General features: G+C 38.3%; 1 protein-coding gene across 4 annotated transcripts in view; it reads left to right on the forward strand.

Annotated features, from left to right (window-relative positions):
- Positions 1 to 20,196, forward strand: part of INPP4B (inositol polyphosphate-4-phosphatase type II B) — a 328,856-nt gene that overhangs the window by 129,961 nt on the left and 178,699 nt on the right. For all 4 annotated transcript variants that reach the window (XM_076337143.1, XM_076337145.1, XM_076337141.1 and 1 more), the window contains exon 6: positions 704 to 748. In XM_076337143.1, the coding sequence (XP_076193258.1) occupies positions 704 to 748 (45 nt within the window). The remainder of the gene's footprint in view (positions 1 to 703; positions 749 to 20,196) is intronic.

Genomic DNA, 20,196 nt, shown 5'->3' on the forward strand with positions numbered 1-20,196 from the left:
ACTCGGTGTTATTTAACTGTCCTTCCTACATTTCTCTTGTTGCAGCTTTGTGGTTCACTCCTTTATCTTAGCGCAATAAGAAAATATTGTCCTTTGCAGTAAAATATGCACTAGAACATAATTCCACAGTGGAGGGAATTAAAATGTTCTTACTGTCCTTGGTATATGAGAAAAGGAATTCGTGTCCTATTTTCCAAAAAGAAGTTGGTTTTGTTGCTTTACAATTTATATGTAGGTCAGTAACATGGTGATATATTTTACTATAGTAACCTGATTTACCTGCTTTCACAGAACATGGTTTTTTGTTTCCATTTTTAATGTGATGACATACATACTTAAAAATTAATTCTTAGATTTAATATTTTTTCCAACAGATATATAGTTAGTTGTTGTGATCGAAAAATCTTACAAATACCCACTCATGAAAGGTTGGTGGTTTTTTTTTTTCCTTAGTTTCCTTTCCCAGCAACAGTTTCTATTAAAAAGAAAGAAGTCTTCAAAAGTAGTCTTTTTTTTTTTCAGGCAAGTATTTTATGCAAAGGTCTCTTTCACTAAGTTTGTAACATAAAATGTTACTCCGATGGCAATGGCAGGTAGTTAGAGGTAGGAATTAGGCATGTGAAAGTTGTACTATGTATTAAAAAGCTAGACATTGAAATAAAATTATTTCTAATATTTTTTTTCTTTTTCTTAACCTTTAAAGGTATTCAGAGAATTGCAAATGAGCCAAAGCTGGAGTTCAGTCTTGGTAAGATACAATTTTGACGTCTTGGGAATTGCAATGGCCTGTGTGTGTGAAGAGGTTTTTTTTATATATATATATATATTTTTAATATATATATAAAAACACCATATATATATATGGTGTTATACAAGGTAACATGTTACCTGTTTAAAAAAAGTGGAAGAACCCTGGTTCCTTTAGGTAGGAGACATGCCTGTGCATGTCGTTGAAATGCTGACTTTAGATTCTTAATTGGTTGAAGTGGCTAAAGATCTATTGAGTTCTCTAATGCTATGCTGCTCTACCAAGCTGAAAATCTGCCCAATAGCTTTGTGAATGTTGTTTATGAAATATTGCTTATTTGGGACAAGACATTTTAAGATGGAGTTTTTAAAAAGACGTTTTATTCAGATAAAAGTATTGTCCCTTTAGAACAAACTTTTATTTAAAAGCATTGATTATTGTTTTGTAGAGAAGACTCAATATTAAACGTTTATCTGATTTTCTCTTTTTATACTTAGTATAAAAAGTAATTAGTATATGAGAACTATATGTTAGCACGGTATATAATATAAGAGAACTTTTGTTTCAGGAGGTGTTCTGTCAGCTCAAGCCTCCCTCTCTATTCAGAGGTATACAGCATGATTAAGATTGCTCAGTAAGTCAAGCAAGCCAGTTGAATGATCAAGTATTTGTAATACAAGATAAAGGTGCACAATATTTGCAGCCCAAACTGTGTCATTTAGAAAGGAAAATTGTCAACTTCGTCATTGCTCTTTCAGTGCAAAAACTTTGAAGCTTTTGAAATAGTAAGATAATTATTTGCTGTAGAGGTGCTAAATACAATATTTTTATATCAGAAATCAGAATAATAGCTAGGTTTAGTTGATTAACGGTTGGACTCGATGATCTTAAGGGTCTTTTCCAACCTGAATGATTCTATGATTATTCCCAGCTCCTGTATATGGTAAAATAACACAGTTGCAAATAATGTATCTTTTGAAATATCTGATGCTATATGCTGCATACATTCTGAAATGACTAAAACTTGTCCAACTTGTTCTGATTTTTGCATTCATAGAACCTGCTAATACGCATCTCGTTGTACAGCTGTACACTGAGAAACTTTTTACTCAATGCTATTCAATATCTGTTAGATTTACTCTGATAGAAACACTTTAAAACATCTATTGCAAAAGTGTGCGTGTATGTGAGAGAAAGGGAGAGGGAAATAGAGGCATTCGTAAGCAGGGTATTATGTAAAAATCAATCAAACTCCACTATCTGCAGAATTTAAATTATCTACAAACAAATCTTTCTCAGAACCCCCCCAACACAGCAAACAAGATGGCATCAGTGACATGCCTTCAGGTTCTTGCCCTGCTCATTCCGTCATGGTAGCCTGTTTCCTGGCCCTGTCCTTTGAACTGGGTTACACTTGGCTTGTGCGCTGCTGTAACTATGCTGATTTAAAAGCTGGTACCCTAAAGCTGTGCCCTTTGGGGCAGATGCAGTTCTATCCGATACAATCATTTCTACATTCCCTTAGCTATACCTGGGTAGCTTTACCTGTATGCCTTTTAAAAGCTAGACAGTTATAGCGTTGCAAAAACATTATTGAGTAGTTTTTTTCTGTAGGGACTATTTCTGCTGGAATTGTTAAATGTTGGCATGGAAGAAAGGCCTAGTTCTGGTGGGGAATTACCATGCTATAAAAATTAAGAGCGATTTTAACTTTTCTGTGCCTTTCTATACACATTTTATAGGTGATGTGACTGTAGTATTTGGACATAGCTAGTAATTGCTATGCTCCAGAGATAACAAACTCCCAGAATGACCCTGGTGTGGCATAGGAGAGGGATGAAGGTGCTACATGTGGTCACTGCAAATTAGATGAGCCGTACTTCAGGAGGAGTTGCTTTCAGTGATCAATGTGCCCCAGCAGGCAGAAGTGTACAAACGATGTAAAGCCATTTTCAGACTTCTTTGGGCCCATGCTGGACGGAGCTCTGTTCACTCATGGTGTCAGTATTTGTGTTCTGCATTTGGTTGTTTCTAGTAGGAATTTATGTTCTGTGGTTTCTTCTGCAGCATTATTGATTGAGTCATTGCAGCTCTGTGAGCAATCTTATACATTAACTTCTGCTGCTGCTCAGGTAACAAGTAAGAGTAACAGTATAAAACTCTTGGTTTTGACCGGTATTCCTGGCCAAGTCGTAAGTCAGGGATATTTGGCAGTGCAGGCAACAACATAAACCTGATTCTTAGCATTTTGATCCCAAAATAATACTAAATATTTAAGCATAACACATTTGCATTACGGGAATACACCTTCAGTGGCTGAGCAGTCCATGGAAGACTTCAATTTTCTCATGTTACCCTTCTTACTGGAATATCAACATACCCATGCCAACAATTCCTAGCTGCAACCACCCCACTCACCACCACTGTGCTACTCGTGTACAAACGTAAATGCACGCAGCAGACACCTCTTGCTGGTAAGTGAGACGGGAACAATTCAGCTGGGAAGGATGCGTGTGCCGTTTGGCCCAACCAGCCAGTTAAAATACCTCTCGCAAGGGCAGCCAGTCAAGATGCCTTCTGTGCTGTTCACTGGGTTATTGGTAGGGCCAGAAAGGACTCTCGCTCTGACAGGCTGGTCCATGCATCTGGGAAACGTGCACTACCTTGCTGAGCCAGATAGCTGCCCCTTGGCAGGCCAAGGGCACTGGTTGGCCGATCTCACCTTTTGAAGGCTTGGTTTATGTTGAATTGAAGACTTGGCATTAGCTTTAGCTAATCAAGGACCTCCAAGGCCTCTCTGTGAGGCGAACCAAAGCATGGTAAGCGGGGATGAGAGAGAGATTTGCTGCAAGCAAGCACACTGCTGCGGTGTGTGCCTAACTTAGGTAACCAAATCTTAGGGCTCTGTAGAGACGTTTCAACTTGACTGGTCTTTGACGTTTAGAATTTGGAAGGCATATCTAACAGTTAATAACCTATAAAACTGGTCTCTAGCCCCGAAAGCATGGCTTATATCGGTGATTTTGTTCATATGCATTATATAAATGATATTATTAGTTAAGTAGCATATATGCATGTATGCAAATAGACATTTGCTTGTATCAGTTAATATATGCATGTTTTTAACTATATTAAAAAAGTTGTCACTTATCACATAATTGTACTTTGTAACTCTTCTGTCACTAGTTGGTCAATAAATAACATTCAGATCTCTCCAGTAACTACAACAGAATATAGCTTTTTAATAATATTTAGGTGCTGCCTAATACGAGTTTTATTTAGGGACCGTATATCTAAATACTACTTTGCAACGTTTGAAGTTCTGATAACTAAATTTTGAAATAATGTTGTTAAAAAGTCTTGTTAGGGGCTTGTATTCAGTTGTGGTAGCTTACTTGCTGCATTCTATATCCATAACACTCTGGGAAGTGTTCTCTTTATAAAATGTCCAAAATATTGCCGCCTTTTTATTTTATTTTAAAGTTCAGTAAAGTTTTTTTTTCTGAGGTTAAAGCAAATGATAAAATTCTTCTGAATTACAGCTTTCCACTGCATACATTCAGCATTTTCAGGAGTGTACCTGATCTTGTAACGTTCCTTGTTTTGGAGTCAGAGCTTCCTTTAGACTAAGATTTTTGATTTTTATATTCCTGAGGACTCTTTGGAAGTACAGCTGGTTATTGAACCTTGTAACTGTTGGGAAGTTTTACTTTTCAAACTTTATCTTGTTGTTTGGGCTTTTCAATTCATTCTGTTTGCATGCTGTTTTTATGAAGCACCAGGAGGTAGCACGTGTCAGTCTGTGCAGAGTGCTGAGTAGGGAGGAGGAACAGAGCAAAAGGAATAAAAGCAGATCCTGGGCCTAAATAAAAACCAATCTACCAAACAGTGAAGCTGATAAGAATCTTTCCCATGACTTTGAAGTGCACAGGGTTAGTTCTTTTGGAGAAATGTTTATTTTGGAGTTACTATTCTTGGTTGCTTCTTTAAAATATCCCAGCCCTTGAGTCCCAGATCTAACTAAATATGGTGTAGGTTCCTGACTTCACATTGATTTCAGTGTAGCTACTTTGTGATATGTGCACTTAGCTGAAGTATTATGTAATAGTTACAGGAAATAAATTATATTAAGCATATTGGTGAACACTATTGTAAAGTTTTTAAGAGCTTGCACCTCTAAAGGTATTTGCATTTACTTGATGGTGAACTGACAAAGCAGCACAAGAAAACTCAATAATCAGAAAAATGAGGGAGCAGGGCAGAAGGCACAGTTGGTAGTCAAAGTGCTCAGACATGAAGTCAGTAATGAACGTGATGTTACTATGGGGAAAAACATTTGAAAAAATAGTTACTCCCTCAATGACCAGTAGAATTCGGTTTGACACGTTTCAGTGTTTTTGAATTTGTCTAATTGATTAGAGTCGTGCAGAAAGAGCAAAGGACATTGCAGTTGTGGGTGTAGTATAATAATCTAGGTAACTGTATAGAAAGGAATGTCTCTGCATATGTTGTAGACATATTCAGGTACTAATTTTAGTGAAAGCACCTGTCTAGCATCTCCAAAAGCTTTCAGTTTCTTGGGAAGTATGTTAGGGCAGTGAAGTTTGGACTGTCCTATTGTTGCATAACCTCTAGGTACTTTTCAAGGTATAGAATAATGTAAATCTCAGTTACGTCCTTTTACAAAATCTCATTAAATAGTGCACAATTCACAGAAAACTTCAGCAAGTAGTTGTAAAAATTAAAATTTTTAGGTATTTATTTTTTCATTTTTACCAAATAGTGGGTCGATATAAGATCTGTCTACCTGTAAATGCAGAAGTTTTTATTCTTCACTGTCTTATTTTTCCCAGAGTAATATTGTGATGGCATCCCTTGGAAAAGGTCTTGAAGCAGATTTAACTCTGCATACTGAACCTAAACGGTACATTGATGCTGCTCAAAGACCATGACTAAATGATTTTTCCAATTCTGAAACATAATCTGGAGCTTTTTCAGCAACAGCTGTTCCTAGAAGAGTAATAAGCAGAAATACTATTTTTATCCATACCACAAACTTGGAGTCAGAGTCTTGATCCTAGCAGAATTTTCCCATCTAACTCAGTTATCCTTCTGCTCCATCACATTACAAGTTGGTGAATAACTGATACTTTGTTGTGTTAGCCAAATTAAAAAAAAAAAAATCATCACACTTTTGAGTAAATTTAAAAAAAAAAGCGATCATTTCTCCATGAATCAAACTGAAAGTGTCGCATTATGCTGAAGGGTGTTTATCCCTCAAAAAAAGTTGTGTTGGCCATGTTAGGAACAATATTAGCAAAAATATAAAAATGAAGGGTGGGTTTGTGCTTTTTTGTATTTTATCTTATTTTTACATTTCACCCTCTTTTTGTTGAAACAAGTTTGCTGAATTTTACATGAATTTGTTCTGGTCCCACACAAATTTCATCTTCCACCAAACTAGCTAGTCAGGTTTTTTTCATAGTTTTACTGATGTATATTAGATGCTGTTTCTTCCCAACAACAAAAAAATAGATAAAAGACAAGTTAAATTGGACAGAAAAAATTAAGGAAGTAGAAAAGGTATCATGTGATTGGAAAGAATGCTCTTTTTTCCTCTGGGAACTACTTATTGGGCTTCTGTCTGTTTTGAGACTTTTGCACTGCAGCATAAGATGCTGTAAATGCATTTTATTCTTAGCAGCTTAGTGTTGCTAGGATGAACTTCTTTTTGACAGAAAGGATCCTCCCAAAGAAGTAGCAATTTCAAGCCCAGTCTAATAGACTGTGTTGGCATGTTTTGAGTGGTTTTGACTTAAGACTTGTCATGTTTTTGAACTAGCTCCTAGAGGAGTTTCCTTTTCCCCCCACCTTATGCAGGTGAACTCGAGCTAACTTTCAGTCTGTTTCAGTGCAGTTAAAGCAACAAGTGAAACTGTCTTCCAAAAATGTTCTAAGGTAGTGCATGCCCATCACCTTTCATGTCATACTGTCGTCTCTCTTTTGGCAGCATTTGATGCATATCGAGCAAATTGATAAGTGGGATCACCTCGAGTTGAGTGATGTTGAATTAGTGACCCCTGAGACTAAGTTCTCCTTACTGTGCTTCTGTGGCGCTCATAGTAAGCTTGCTTTATTATATGCAGACATTATGTGAACACTGCTGAAAAGTGATTTTGAGGATGGATTTGCCAAGACTCCGCATCCTCCTTTATCCACCTCTTCTCCCACAGTACTTTGTTAGCTTTTGAGAAGGCCTTTGGGATTCTGTCATAGCCCTTGCCAAACTGAAAGTAACTGGTTTTTTTTTATAGACAGCTTTCTGAAGCCCCGCTTCTTCATCATTGTTCACCTCTTTAAAAGTAAAGCATCACTTCTGAATTTTGCATGCTGCATACCCTGTCAGAGAAAAGGACTGTCTTTTTCAGTGGTATTGCCAAAACTGTCTGGATATTACCGTTAGGACTTGGTAATTTTAGGCCATTTTGTTCTAATAAAGTAGTCATAATGCCACTACTGAAGTAACTAAAAATACAAAAGGAATGTATTGGTGTGTTTTCCCTTTTAAAATCTTGCTGCCTTTTAGTCTTGCATGACTCTTCTGTTATGAGCATGTTCAGAGTCCTTCTTGCAGAAGGTTGTCCCATTCCATTTGGCAGTGTCAGCCTGCATTCTCTATTTGTCTTTCCAATTTCGTTCATTATATTCCACCTCACTTTATGCATAATGTATTACACCATTGTGGTTTGCTAACCTACAATGTTCACGATATTAAACCCTCTTTTAAGAATGTGTTATGTATACAAGGAAAAAATTTTGAAAAAATCAAATCCAGAAAATGGGGGAGGGAAATACCAAAAAGCTCAAAACCAGAATCCTTTCAAAAACTCATATCCTTGGTCATTTTTTTCCAGATATGCTGGGTTTGAGTCTTAGAGACTTAGGCCAGATTTTCAAATCTGTATCTGTAGGCAGTACTGTAATTTTAGAAATCTATCCTTCAATCCCTTTAGGACAGGGATTGCCTTCATTTGCACTGCAGCTAGAGAAGCAGCATGCTGTCACGAACTTTAAATATTAATATGTATTAATTGTATCGCTGAATATGCAAAGACTCAAAAATCCCCAGTAATGAAACTTTGGAAGACGTTCAGTTAGCATTCTGCCTATTTTCAACTTGTTGGCATCCATTGCTACTTAATGATATTCATTAAACAGCTACGACTTGTGTAAATTCAATTTCTGTGTAGGTTATAGAGATTAAAATTCTACATTACACCATGCTATGTAGCAGTTAGACACCACAGTGGGCTCATTAAATGCAGGGATGTTTATTTGCTCTGAAGTGGGTCAGAGCACGTGATGAACCAGAATGAGGGAGTAAATCATTACTGATTGAGCACATTCCAGTATGATGGAGTAGAGGAATCCACTGACGTACTGATGCGAGTAGTAAGTAGCATGAGGATGTTTTGGGGTATCGATATTAGTAAACCCAGGTGCAAACTGGGTTTCAGGCAGTCTTCTTCCATTCTATTCTATGAAATTTAAGTATCTTCTGTTTCTGGAAGCTTTTGCTTTTAAGAAAAGAATTGTATTTGAACTACCAGGAGAAAGTGGATGACAGCCTTGTAAATACAAATGTGTATAAATCAGGGCTGCGACTAAGGGAAACTTTTAAATCTAATAGAATAAAGATTCTCACAGCGACTCTCACATGTTTTGATGTAAACGCTTATCTAGAGATAAATTTTGAATAGCTATGGCTAATCTGTTTAGAGAGGAGTTTGTAGATACCTGAATTTGAAATGCTAAAGTTAAAACAGTTGAAAGGGTTTTTTGGAATTCAACCATTCTGAGACAGGGTTTTATCATCTTAGTTCTCAAGTGATGCAGCAGATAATAGGATTAAATTCTGTCAGAAATGTACAAACTCTGAAATCTTGTCAGAGTTAGCAAAACTGCTGCATTTACAAGGCCAAGAAAAAAGGAGGATAAGACTAGGAAGGACCTTTCTTTTTCAAATCTTGAGTAAATAAAATCGGTAGGCTTCTTGGTAAAATCAGGTTGTTCTTGACATTGAAAATGATACTTTTGTGTCTACTTCACACTTTTCTCATAGACTTCGTAAATGTTGTCTCATGTTCGCAAAATTCCTTCTATCCAAAATTTCAAAGGTATAAGGTTGTGTCTGTGCTAAAAACTGTAATGTTTTCTGTGAGGTTCATAGAATCATAGAATAGTTTGGGTTGGAAGGGACCTTTAAAGGCCATCTAGTCCAACCCCCCTGCCCGTGGGCAAGGACATCTTCAACTAGATCAGGTTGCTCAGAGCCCCCTCCAACCTGACCTTGGGTTGGGTACTAGTTCAGTGCCCCAGTGAGGCTCGGTACTGGAAGCAGTTTAATTACAACAGCTCAGTCTTAGCATGGGTTCATCTACCTCATTCCGTACCAATAAGGGTACTCATGCTGCTTTGCCTGAACTAATTCTAGTTTCTGAGGTAAAATACTCAAAGCAACCAGAAACCTTTATGATAACTTGTAAGGCTTATTGGAACCCTTTTCCTAAGTAACTTTCAGAGTTACTTAAGAACTTATAGATGTAGGTATTAGCCCAATTTTGACAGAATTGCATTAATCTTATGAATTTTTCTCACATAGATATTAAAAACAAAAACAAAAAAACCCCAAACAAACAACTCGGTAGGTACCTTAATTTGTCCTTTAGTATTTTTACAAGTGTAATGCTTGGCTTCTGAAGTATTATGTGTTCTGGTGAATGTGACATGAACTTTTAAATGTCTGATGAAACTCAAAACTTGTTTCCAGGGTATTTTTAAGCTAGTTCATGGGAATGTAGGATTAAAGATCATTAAGTTAGAGAAAGTTATTTTTGGCATACGCTGCTGCTCTTTTTTCCTCATTATTTTTCTCTTCCTGCTTTTCCCCAAAAATACAGCTCCTACTGTGCATACTTTCTCCTATTTGTCTTGCCAACCGATGTACTCTTTCCAGTTCAAGTTTTGAATCTCATTCTCTCAAATGAGTCTCTTCAGATTCCCTAGCATGCCTCCCATGTAAGTCTCTTAGATCCATACTATGAGACTTGATTTGTGGGGGGGGGGTGTTTGTGTGTATGCATGCGTGTAGCCTATTATACCTTTAATCTTTAGGGTGCCAGAGTGGTGGAATAGAGCGGGTGGCAGAGGTATGTGTGAGTTCAGTGGCTAAGCTGGGAAGGGGAGAACAACGGCTTACCTAGCAGTTCTCTGCTATGGAAGGAGTTTTATGGGCAGCATCTTCCTAGATGAGACTGGCACTGAGCCCACTCTCCCACTGCGTGACCAACATGTCCACAGGTACAGCTCTTACATGATGGCTTTGTGCTTACCTGACACATAATAAGTCCATGACTGATTCCTCTGTGGATCCAGGAAACTGGTCTGAAAGAAGAGGACTGTTTAGATCCTTACTGGGAGTCATTTCTGTTGCAGACATTTATACACAGAGAACAACAAGCCAAATAAGGATGAGTTATTCCTTTGTTCTTATAGAAAGCTCTATAAGACTTCATTACCTACAACAGAGATTTGGATGGCAGTCCTGGCACCGCTGCCTTCTTCCAACCTTTCCCTACCTCCCAGGAAGCTGACATTTTAACTATTTGGGATGTAATTGATTTTTTTTTTTTTTTTTAATTCCTTAACGATGCTGTTTTCAGGGAGGCTTAGAAGGCATACAGCATCTGCAGAATGTTTTCAGCAATAGATGTTAGTCTACTCTACAGCTTCATTAAGAGTAAACTACATTTTCATAAATCTTTTAAGACTACACTGCTTCTCCTAGTAGAAGGGCTTTTTTTCATCAAACTGCAATGTCTGGTAGCATTAAAATTTTAAACTTTATTTCTACTTAAAAAAGAAATTGTGTATACCACTAAGTTTGCTTAAGAGCCATTTTTAGTATTCCTGGTTTTGTGCTTCAGTGGCTGAAATCTTAGTTTTCTCTGCTACTGTCCAATGCCCCTTACAGTCCTGGGATTTCTTCTAGGCAGGTACAAGAAATAGCTTGTATTTTGGAATTATTGGACAGAGTCAGTTGGGATGCCGAAAGTAACACTTACGATTAAGGGACTGGAGATTATTAAGGAACTGGAGCATCCTTCATATGAGGAGAGGCTGAGAGAGCTTGGAGTGCTCCACCTGGAGAAGAGAAGGCTCATGGGGGATCTTATCCATGTGTCTAAATACCTGGTAGGAGAGACTGAAGGTGAGGGAGCCAGACTCCTCGGTTATGCCCAGTTGAAGAACAAAAGACTATGGACTGAAGTTAAACACACATGAAGTTCAATCAGAACACAACCCCTACACACAGACTTTTACCGTGAGAGTGGTCAAACACTGGCACAGATGACCTAGGGAGGTTGTGAAGTCTCCGTCCTTGGAGATGGTCGAAACCCAGCTGGACGCAGTCCTGGGCAACCTGCCCTAAGCTGACCCTGATTGGGCAGGGGGGTTGGACTCGATAAGCTCAAGACTGATTCTGTGATCTGTGCGGCAGGGATTTGTCATGTAACTTTCCAACAGGATTTTTGAGGCTTCTTAGAGCTTGCTGTTAGTGGTTGGTTTGCAGCGGACTCTTGTCATGTTCTGTACTGTATGTTGATAGTAAGGTATCTGTTGCCTTGATCTAGACATTCTTTAGGATCTCTAAATAATCCCTCATAATTATGTTGAAATTAGATTGTTTAAAATTGTTGCCATCTGTGTGGACTCAAACGCTTTTAGGGAACTTCCACTCTTGCGTTGTTGTTAAATCCTTTATGGTGTGTTTAGTGTGCCTCACATAGGATATTACAGCAGCCTGAATTGCCCTGCTTTTTGGGCAAAGAACGAGTTAGGACTGGAGAGAGTTGAGCAAATGTGGAATTAAAGTTTTGTGAATGCTCTTGGCCTGGGATAATATCTTATTGGTGCTCATTTTTATGGTTGTTTTTTGTGTACATTTGCATGCAAAGTTTTGTTTATTTTTTTTCTGTATATTCTCACAGGGAAGACTTACTAGTGGAACGCTTGCAAAATGCAAGCTTAAAGTAGAATGTTTACTAAATATGTATTTGCAGCGGTGGTGTTGGCCAGGAATAAAATTGAAATAGACACTTTTACCCTGAGCTGAAACTCTTCCCCCTTTCTCCACAAATAAAAGAATTTGGGTCAAAGACAAAATAAGCTGAGGATGACTGTCTAGGGATTAGTGCCCTTTTTCCAGTGGGGTGGACCCGATTTCTGGAGTGACCATGGACAGTGACCTGAATTCAGTGACAACTGAATGTAAAATAATATATGTAAAATACAGAAATTACCTTTCAAATTACCTTTTGTCCCCTCTACACCTGCTGCCAGCAAGTCTTCCTTTTTTTAAATCAAGGTGGGACAGCTTCAAGAGGAAGACTTGAGTGTCTACTTGTATGCATGCTCTTGTGTAATAATTGGCAACTTCTTGTGGTTTGTAGCTGCTACGTTAGAGGTGGGCAGAATGATAAACCTGTGGATCTGCCCTGTATCTGACTTCTTTCTGGTCCAGTGCTCTACTGAATTAAAAGGGGCACTGGCACCATTTCTCCTTCAGCCGTCCCGCTGGGTCTGTTGTGAAGGAAATCAGCAGTGATGTTTTTGCAGAGCGTGGACTAGCAGCTGTGCCCTGCCACTGCCTGCCAGCCGGAGACTGTCAAGATAGGTGTGTGGTTTGCAAATCCTGACAGGGCCAGAGATAGCTGGTCAGCATTGTCAAGGCTGAGGCAATGGGGACGTGCCCAGGAGCCAACCTGCAGGCATGTAGGGACCTCTTACATTTGAAAGCTTAAATACCTGGAGACTTTAAATACCTCCAAAGCTAGGTAGCAGGTGTGCAGAGCCTTAGAGTATTCTGTTTAAAACCCACTCATGGACATGTCTGTCTTTTTGCGAGTTTATGCTCGACTTTTTACTGTCAATTTTTGCAGTTGGTCTTTTCTAACCTTTAGCCCAGTCTGTAGAACACTTCATGAAGAATTGTCTAGAGAATTCCTCAAATCTCTTTCCTTGTGTGTGTCTTTCTCCTTGAAGATAAAGTTACCTTGTAATTCCAAAAGAGTATAGCACATTTGGGAGACAAAAAGCAAGCAAATTAATTACAGATTACAGTAGTCATGTAGTTCATGCTTCTTGTTGTGCAGAATAGTAATGACTAAACAGACATGAAGCAATTCTGTTTTGTTATATATATATATATGTAATATATATATTTGTTATATGTAATACATAATATATTAACTGAAACATTTTTAAGTAATTCAAAGCATGATTGTTCTTGACTTTTTGACTCTAATGGTACTGCACTGCGTTAACTGAACATTTGTCTTTCAAATGGCAGTTGTTAAATACATCTCTAAATATGCCTATAGAAATAATTGCAGTAATACCTTCATGTTATAAAACATTTCCCAATGGACTTTTTTTTTATCCTCATATGTGGAAACAGAAGTACCATAAAAAGCAAAACATCTAATTAATAGAAGACTGAAGTCATCCTCCCCTTTTGAATACATTAGTTATAGATGTACTTATTTTTGGAAGTTTTGAAATGCATGTCCTGTGGTGAGATTTGACTTGAAGATGAGGTTCCCCTGCAGGCCCTGAAAAAAATTGAATTCTTCTTAATGCAGCACCACAAAATCCCACATGACAGTGGATGCAGCATGACAAGCTGACCGACCTGAGGTGCTTGGAAGGGCTTTGCTGAAAACAAACAAAATGCTTAAGAACGCTTTTCTGCATTGTTTTACCCCCACCTCCTGTGGATAATAAAGTTTCTAGTACAGTTACTAAATATTGTAATTAACCATATTTTTAGTGTGTTCTTTTCCTGTTGTGTGGAATATGAAACTGAAATGAAATAAATTGAACTAAAGTAAAAAATGCCTATCTTGTGAAACATAGTTCAAATGTTCAAAACAAGTTAAAGCTGACACTTTAATCTGAAATCCTGTTGCATTTAGAATTGATTTCTGAGGGATTGAATGAGCACAGAATTTCATTATGATGAGTTAAGAAGAATTTGGTCTTAGCGTTCTTTGAAGACCAGAATTCTTCACACTTAAGAAGCTGAGGATTGTTGGCTGTAGGATTGTAAATGAACCACTTTAAAAACTAAAATGGACTAGCACTGTGTTCAACTTTGAGATCTGAACATGCTCCCATTGAGATGAAGAGCAGCAATACCTAGGTCATTCTGGATTTAAATCTGAAATCTGCCAAGGGGTGTCTCTACAAACAAAGGATTTTTTTTTTTTTAAATCCTTAACTAATATTTCTTTGGACAAAGGAGTTGAAATAATTTGAAATTATTTCTCTGGGAAGAAGTCAGCTATCTCTTTACATGTGTCAACACATCAAAACCAAGGCAGTTTCAAACATAGTATTGTAACGTGTAAATAGCAGGTTTTCATCTTTGAAGAAACTCCTGCTGGAAATGACAGTCTGTTTATAGTGTAAGGATCCAACTTTCTGGTTTAGCATGCAGTATGCTGGGCCCTACTGCTCTGTAGAAATCATTAATGTCTCCCTCTTTTAGATCTGTCTCAAAATACAAGCTACATACCTCTTGTAAATCTGTGAGTTAACAATTTAGAGTAAGAACTATGGGCCAGTATCTTTGAGGAGATGAGCTCAGTGTTGATTTTGAAGAAACTGGAACTACAAATGTATATGCTGCTTTGAAAATGTTACTTTAAAATGACATCTAAGTGTGTCACAACAGCTAGCCAGTATAGTATTTGTCACCCTGTACTTTTTTTAAAGGCTGTTTGCCTGTACCAGCAGAGTTCTCGTGGTTGAGACATGCATTTTGGAGAAGTTTAGGGCAAAGGTTATTTCTTCAGGATATGTGAGTAAACGAATCCAAAATACTCATGGGAGCTGGATTCCTTGAAACTTGTCCTCTGACACAACCCTTGATCTGTGAGCTTTTATTATTTCTGGACTTTGTCATTTATGTGAAAAGATACAAATATATATAAATATTTTAATTCCTTATAAAGGGGTTATACTTTGCTATCTCATGCAGGTCCCATGCTATTAAAGTAATCTTAATTTATTTGTCAGAATGCTGTTTCGAAATCCCCTGAGGAGTAAAGCATTGTCTCTTACTTGGATCTCTAATTTAGGTATTAATCCAGAATTGCCACCTTTTCAGACAAGTCTTACTTACGTTAGAACGTCTTCTCCTTTTAACTACAGCTTGCATACAGATTACTTAGCATTTATCACGCATTTCCTGACTAGGAAATTTAATCATTACAGGGCTAAAAGTGATTGTTCTGGATTGCAGAAATCTATTTTCTCCTTTGATTAAAAGTGTGCCTTGCTTTTCTTTGCCTTGACTTTGAAGTACATTTTAGTCTGGTTTCCTTTTAGCTATGTCAAAGAACGTGGTTTTTCGTTTTGCTAAAAGATGATGTCTGGCATATTGGAGGGGCTAGTGCTTTGCACTCTATTTTCTGTAGAGGACCCTCTTTTTAGAGAGAGACTCACTAGTCATTTTCAACACTTGACAGGCACCTATGCAATGAGAACCGATTGTGAATCAGGCTAGCATTTAGCATCCCGACAGAGGGGAGGAAAAACAAATAATAAAAACCCAGTACAATCATACAGCTCAATAATACCCTGCCTACTTTTTTTAAAGGCCATGTTCCACCTCTTTTGAGCACTACACATAGGTTTGAGCACTGTAGTACTCTCCTTCTGCCATGCTCCCTTGGGTGTTTTTTTTTTTTTTTTTAGGGATCTTTGTGAAGTTGATCAAAACTACATCGCTTCCTCACCCTTCACTGGAGGCTCCATGCTTGGCGTATGTAAAGGAAAGGACCCAACTCTTTTTGGACAAATTAATCTTAAAGGCTGTTCAGTTACAGTCGAGCAATAGCTTTGCTTGCAAGTCTAACTATTGTCAGTCTTTTCTTTTGTGAGTTACTATTGTTAATGTAGCTCCCTACTGCATCTCGTCCTGGCACCTTCATCATGATTGCCTTTACTATGTAACATTTTCACTTAAAGAAGAAATGAATAATTTTGTTCACTAGCAGTGTCTCACGGGCAACAGGGCTATGGCCACATAGTCGATTAGCTTATAATTAATTAGAGAGCTGGCTCCAGAGAAGTTTATGTGAAAGGCACATCCTTATCACAGTCTCTAAAACTGCACTATTGTTTAGATGTAGTCCGGTCAATGTTAACGTCAGCCAGCTTGGGTGGTAACGGCAACATAGTTGTGGGACACTGAAGTCTTGTCCAGGCTGCACGACATGCTGAAGAAGCAGGGTGGATCACTCCCTGCTGAGGTCTGGGCTCCCTTAGCTGGACTTATACCCAGACTCCAGAGCAGCTCACTTGTAGCTGCTCAAAACAGCTGTACTGCAGTGAAGAAGCACCCTAAAAGACTTCAGGTTGTTTAGAGTTCTTTCTTAAGCTTCTTGTCTGCTGTAGTTGCTGGACTCTGTGTTGCTTGACTGCCTTCCTTTATTTTGCAAGGGAAGCGTCTTTCCTCACCAAGCCTGAAAGTATGTTGTAAAGATGTATATGATGACATGGATTTGGAGTAAGGCTAAGCAACAGCTGAATTTTCTTTACATATTAGAGAAAAAGACTGTCTCTTCAATGTTGTAAAGTAGTACTGGACACTGAGGATCAAAACCACGTCATGCTTCACTTGAAAACTGGTATAGCTGTGTATAAATGCTTATGTCAAAGGAAGCAATGTATGCTGTTATAATAAAAACAGATGTGGCAGACTGAGAACTGAGCGAGAGACTTGGCACTTTTGTTTCTTTTCATTTTCTTGTGGTATTGCTGATGTATTTTTGTACACTTATTTCTGAAGAGATGGACAAAGTTAGGAACCAGCAGTATATATTTTATTTATAAAAGCTGAAAGAAATTGTTACAGGTTCTAGGTGTTTGCTATGAGCTTATAGTACAAAGAAACTCATATTTAAAAGAACAAGGGAAGTCTGTATACCATTTGCTATCTTCTAATTCTTCAGTTGGTACTTAAACCTGTAACCACTCTATTTTTGGCATAGTGGGAAATCTCTGAAAGAAATTACAGCAAGTTTACTTCTTTATTAGATACTTGATATGACAACATTGGGAAAAGGTGAAGGAGGAAATGGTATTTAGCTCTGTTTCCAGGAGATTTAAACCCTTTTGTGGTATTCTAAAATACCAACAATACCAAAATAAATTACAACCTTGGAATAGCAGTATCAAAATCCATTTTGATATGAATATATTTTGGAGTGTAGTAACGTATAGCTAGTTTTTGTAAGACTTCATGGTGTGGTGTTTTGTTTTGTTTTTTTAACTACTTTCCTCGTTTCTCTCACCAGAGAACTGAAGTCACCTTCAGGTCAGAGGATAAATACCATTAATAGGTGGTGCCATGAGCAGAATAGTTTTGGACAGAAGGTAAAGAGGATAATTAAGAATCTAAAGCAACAGCAAGAGCTCTGCTTTGCTGTAACTAGACTACTGCAGCATCTCAGAAAAACAGAGTTCTCTGTGCTGTTAGAGGCACAGTGTGCTCAGTAAGGAAATGCAGTCTCTTTTGGAAGAACTACATTTTTATAACTAAATATAGCACTACATGAAAAAGCTACACAGAGACACTTACATTCTCAGATATAGTTTCAAAAATTAAAGGAGTTTAAAAATATTGATCAAAAGCAGTTTGTTTCATAACTTAAGGAACCAGCGATTCTGAGCAAAGCTAGAAATTCACTTCCATGACCTCGTTGCCATTTTGTAGCTTCAGCCTAGAGCACAGAGGTGGCGGGAGTCAGTTAGATGCAATTGTAAATAAAACTGGAGGAGCATGATCGTTAGCAGTGAATGTGCTGGAACAGATCATCCAATGTTAGCAATGGATTAATGCGCTACCAGAATGTAAATTGCACTGAATGGATGGTTAACACATGTAACCATGCATTCACTTCTGCAGTGGAAATACGGTGCCTGTGAGCTTTACGTTGATGCAATCAGCCGCTTTCCTGAGTCTCTTGCATCTATCGTACTTAAACTCTATAAATAACTGGGGTTGTCCAGGCTGAATAGCAAAGCTGCAATATGAAGTTGGCCTGTTCTAACACGTCAGAAGAATTGAAACCCACGCTCAGGAAATGGCTATTATTGCTGCTGGTAATGGCAATGCAAAGTTACAGTCTAAGCCTTTGCATTTATTTTACCTTCCTGGAGAAAGCAGAAGGATGCAGTTTGAAAGTGCTGTACTTAATGCTCTAGTCCAGCATGAGGCTTTCAGTAAAACACAAAAGACACAAAACCTAAAATTTCTTTAGTACTGCAAAACCCAGGGTGGGCAGAACTTAGTCTGAAATAGATGACTTCTGATTTTCACAGCGGTAATTCTAACCAGATTTATCACTTCATATGCAAATAGGATGATGAGTGCAGCTGGCATCTCAACTCCTGGGCATGATCACTTATCCCTACCCTACATCAGCATACAGCATTTTCCCCCAGCAGCACTCGTGTATCTTATTTCAGTGACTCCTAAATAATCATGTTCTTTTAGCTGCAAATTAAGTGGGTAATGATTGATGTTTTTCTGGACAGCATATTGATATATTATTTACAGTGAATACTGCTAATATTGGTGGTGTTTGGTTTTTGGTCGTGTCGTCCCCGTCCCCCCCCCAACCCTGTATTTGTACAGATGTCATAGAGATATCTTTCTTTATGCTTCATCTGGTTAGACTTCCCTGTCATCTCTTTCTCCTTGGACTGTTGGTAGAAATTTTCTTCCTGCTGTTAATTACAGGCATCCCCCAAAGGATACTAATTGTATTGTGTATGTGCATTTCCTTGAGATGTAACTAGGTTACTTTAGCAACCAGCTGTACATTCCAGAGAACAGATATGTATTTTATTTTCATACAAGCCTCTCATCCCCAGAGACAGGAACGGTGATCTTGGACCTTTTCTTAGGTAAAAATCAGTGGATCTTTACTTATTTGTATACGTTGTCCAAATGCAGTAGTCTGTTCTGTAGAGATTCTTTTCATTGCAGACTGTACCCGAGTCTGAGCATCTGTTTAAGTCGCTACTGTTAATGAGTGTCCCTACCTGTTTCATGACTATGTAACTGTGCTCTCATTTTGCGATAACAAGAGTATTATAATTTCTGTGGTTGCATTCGTTGATATTTAGTGTTGTACAGTGAATTTTACTGGGAGTCCACATTGCAAATTGTTGTGGGAGTAACTTCTCTGTTCTTTTGGTCCCTGGGTAGAGGTGTTCTTTACCCATCAGCAAACTGAAGCATTCCTGCTGACACATGAATGGGACAACCAATTAGTAGTATTTATGATAAACCAATTAGTAATATTTATTATGGAGCACTAGCTGGAGGGGTGCTCATTAACACCATTCTGTGCTAATACCAGTCCTCAAACATTTGTCTCGTTTGTTTTCAGGCATGTTTTGCCACGCAGAGAGCACGTCACTGTCCCGTCCTCATCCCTCTCGCAGTTGCGTTTACGCTCCTAATTCAAAAGCATGGCCAAAGCTTCCCTGTATGTTCTGAAGTTGGATTATTTGTAAGCCTTTATGTGTGCCTGACTGAAGGTATTATTTTTGGCAAGCTTGGTTAGCGCTGTGTGTTCAGCGGAGGCAGAAGCAGTGGTGATAGGCACTTTCTTCTCTTATGCCTCCCTACCCTCCTCAACAGCCCCAGGGTGGAGGGAAGAAAACCGTGTACTGTTTAGTGTTCTGCATGTAGCACAAGTCTGAATGTAGTGTTCTCTTATTTAATGTGTCCTTTTGCCCACTAAGGAATAGCTGCACCTCAGTTAATTAGTCTATCAAGACAGACTGTACGTTATTATTTATAAACCAAGTTGCTTTGGGATAATAATGCTGCTGCCAACAAAATGAAAAAAATTTTGAACATTATGTTCACATATATATGTGTGTGAAACACAGGCTTCTCCCATGCCCCTTGTCTTCAGATACTATTAATTTTCTGTTCTGAGAGCATACAAAATAGTGTGTGCCCTGGAGACAACAGGGCTATGGTGGTTAATTCCCGTCCCCTGCCAGCCCCTTGGAATCTGTTTTGGTTTGGAAATGGGAAGGAATGAAGCTGTGGGAAATAGTGGTGTTTCTGTAGCTGGTTAGAGAAAAAGCTACCTTGCAAATTGCCATGTAGGCTAATACATGCACTGTGTGAATCCGTAGTCTGGGAAGACATTCACCAATGTGCTGTAACTTCCCCCACTGACAAACATTGCAATTGCAATGCCATTTCCCACTTTTTGGGCTAATCCTTGGCTTCCTTCCCAAACAACTCTGTGAACTCTGAGCTGAGGATGTCTTTCAGTCCCTCTGTCCAT

Source organism: Aptenodytes patagonicus, chromosome 4, assembly GCF_965638725.1.
Source record: "Aptenodytes patagonicus chromosome 4, bAptPat1.pri.cur, whole genome shotgun sequence".
Lineage (NCBI taxonomy): Eukaryota > Metazoa > Chordata > Aves > Sphenisciformes > Spheniscidae > Aptenodytes > Aptenodytes patagonicus.